Source organism: Sinocyclocheilus anshuiensis, unplaced genomic scaffold, assembly GCF_001515605.1.
Source record: "Sinocyclocheilus anshuiensis isolate Anshui unplaced genomic scaffold, SAMN03320099.WGS_v1.1 scaffold807, whole genome shotgun sequence".
NCBI lineage: Eukaryota > Metazoa > Chordata > Actinopteri > Cypriniformes > Cyprinidae > Sinocyclocheilus > Sinocyclocheilus anshuiensis.
The window spans coordinates 1,076,022-1,078,516 of record NW_015551077.1 but is presented as its reverse complement, the minus strand read 5'-3'; the positions used below and the strand labels follow the sequence as shown (position 1 = coordinate 1,078,516).

Sequence of the window (2,495 nt, the reverse complement as noted above, 5' to 3'; positions counted from 1 at the left end):
TAATGTTTTTTGAACATTAAAGCATGTCAACATATTCTGTTACACCAAATACACAAAATAATGATCTTTAACAAAGCATCATATGACCCCTTTAAGCACCACAAAAAAACAAACAAAAAACCTCAGAAAGTATAGACAATGTTCAAATCATTGTCTGTATGAATTACATATACACACACATACATATATAAAGTTATATATGTGTGTGTGTGTGCAAGCGGAATTCATTGAGGGATTTGTCAGTGTGATTCATAGATTAAGTATTTCAAATACAGGCTATAATATATGCTACTGGCACGCACAGAGGTTTTTTTTCCTACCATCTTTTGGGGGTTTCTTGCTTTTAGACTAGTCGACTAGTCGGATACAAAACTTTCGTTTAAACGACAGTCAAATTAGTCGTTGCGCACATCCCTAATATATATATATATATATATATATACACACATACATACACACATTTAATAAACATAAAATAAGACTTGTACATATTATTTAGAAAAAAACATTTGAGAAAATTCGTATAGAATAACATAGCGCACACACACATATATATATATAGAACATGTTATGATCGTGTTTATGAGTCGGTGCCATCATATATCTGTATAGATTGTAAGCAGAAGGCCGCTATCTAATAATACATTATTACCCTCTGTACATCTCCTCCTCCAGATTGTTTCCGTGTTCAGGATCTGCCTGAATTTCTTGCACACCAGCGCCAGGTTGGGCAGCGCAGCGCCGGGTAGAGAAGAGAAGATCTCCACCAGGAGCTCCGGCGGCAGATCCAGCAGTGACTGCGGGTGCGGCGGCCCTGCAGAGGCCGAGGCCCCAGAGCCGAGTCCACCGGCTCCGCTAGGCCTGCTGTTATGACAGCTGCTGCTCCGGCTGACGCTGCTGCCCTCAGGCTCGTCTTTCGTTTTGCCCACGACCCTCTCCTCTTCCTCCTCGTCGTCCATGTCCATCTCGGAGTCGCTGTCCTGATCCGCCTGGCTGTGCCTCTGCCGCCGCCTGCACCGCCGCGACTGACCCACTCCACAGAGCCTGGCACACACCGCCATCCGTAGCAGCATTACATCACCACCGCTCACCGCTGCTGTCCCCTGCTGCGCTCCTCCAGAGGCTCCTCTGCTGCGCGCGCGCGCGTTACGTGCCTAGGCGTCTTCTCGTGACGCCATCGCGCAGCACGCTGACGCCGTTCGTCTGGACGTCACTGGTTACCGAAGGTTAGTTTTAAATTTGTTTATCTATTTAAACGATCATATTTAAGGCTTTAAAATCAACAACAACATCAAAAAACAAAGAATATTTTACGCCATATTGTTTTTCTAAATACCGCACGATAGCGACATCTTGCTGTCAAATATGAGTTTTCCATTGGGTGGAAAATAATTATTGTTATTACACATAAAATATCAACTGAATATATTTTATTAATGTAAATGTATTTTTTCCCCCAACAAAATACCTGATTCTGGCTGAGACAACAGACGATTTCATCTACAGTAAGTTATAAAAGTAAACACGAGTAACGTTATAAACACAAAAACAGGTTTTAACAGTGTAGATATCAGTGATATTTAAAATGCTAGACCATATTCATTGTCTTTGTGTCTTATTCGTTCAAAGTAAAATAATAAATTGATAACTGATAAGACTGTGATGAAATGTAATAGATTGTAAAATGATTATCCTTTAGGGGGCGCTAGTCGGATAAAAAGCCCAATCAAAAAGCGAGCTATGTTTGTAAATGTTTATTTTCGTCTCACTGGACACGCTTGTCAGTAATATTGGTTTAGTATCATTTAAAACGTATGAACGTCATCACAAACGGCTGTGATTGGTCGAAAAGTGACGCTACTGTAAGCTCAAGTCCCTCGAGTCAGTCAGTAACATTAACATGATGATAAAATAGACGACAAAGTCTTAAAATAGTTCTCAATGTTTATCATTTTACAACTTCCGTTTCCATAGCAACCAGGAACAAACGGAAGAAGCACCTGTGCTGGGCGACATGGTCACTTTATTCACATTTTGCGGTCAAATTATATCTATATTTTAAAATAATGGATATTTTGTTCATCTCTGCTGTTCTGTTCATGCTATTTTGTCCAGGCTGAGGTCGAAGACACTTTGAAGAGAATTCAGGGCATTAATGGTGTTATTGGCACAATCGTCGTTAACGCTGAAGGTAAACTAAATTATTTACCATGGCTTTACTGAAGTAATATTAATTGTAACGTACTATAATATAATAGCTCCCAAAACGTTACATTGGATAAGCTAATATAATATAATACTTCCTGTGACTCTAGGAATAAACTGGATATGATAATATAATATAATTGTTACTGACTATAGGCTAATCGTCAGACTATACACAATAATATAATATAATATAGAAAAGGACGTTACAATAATATAATATATTATATTATATTGTGTGTTCATGGTGTGTGTGTGTGAGTGTGAGTGTGTGTGTGTGTGAGTGTGTG

The 2,495-nt window shown here is 39.2% G+C and overlaps 2 protein-coding genes across 6 annotated transcripts in view; one reads left to right on the top strand and one right to left on the bottom strand.

Annotated features, from left to right (window-relative positions):
* The window catches only part of LOC107662464 (F-box only protein 31-like), a 13,294-nt gene extending 12,204 nt beyond the window's left edge, over positions 1-1,090 (bottom strand). For all 3 annotated transcript variants that reach the window (XM_016452505.1, XM_016452503.1, XM_016452504.1), the window contains exon 1: positions 653-1,090. In XM_016452505.1, coding sequence (XP_016307991.1) covers positions 653-1,073 — 421 coding nt within the window. In that variant the 5' untranslated portion in view covers positions 1,074-1,090. The remainder of the gene's footprint in view (positions 1-652) is intronic.
* Positions 1,091-1,187: 97 nt separating this feature from the next.
* dynlrb2 (dynein light chain roadblock-type 2) overlaps positions 1,188-2,495 on the top strand; it is an 8,816-nt gene continuing 7,508 nt past the window's right edge. For 2 of the 3 annotated variants that reach the window (XM_016452507.1, XM_016452506.1), the window contains exons 1-2: positions 1,777-1,889; positions 2,116-2,191. In XM_016452507.1, the coding sequence (XP_016307993.1) occupies positions 1,815-1,889; positions 2,116-2,191 (151 nt within the window). In that variant the 5' untranslated portion in view covers positions 1,777-1,814. Of the gene's footprint in view, positions 1,227-1,776; positions 1,890-1,974; positions 2,018-2,115; positions 2,192-2,495 lie in introns of those variants that run through there. The other variant, XM_016452508.1, reaches the window with a different exon arrangement.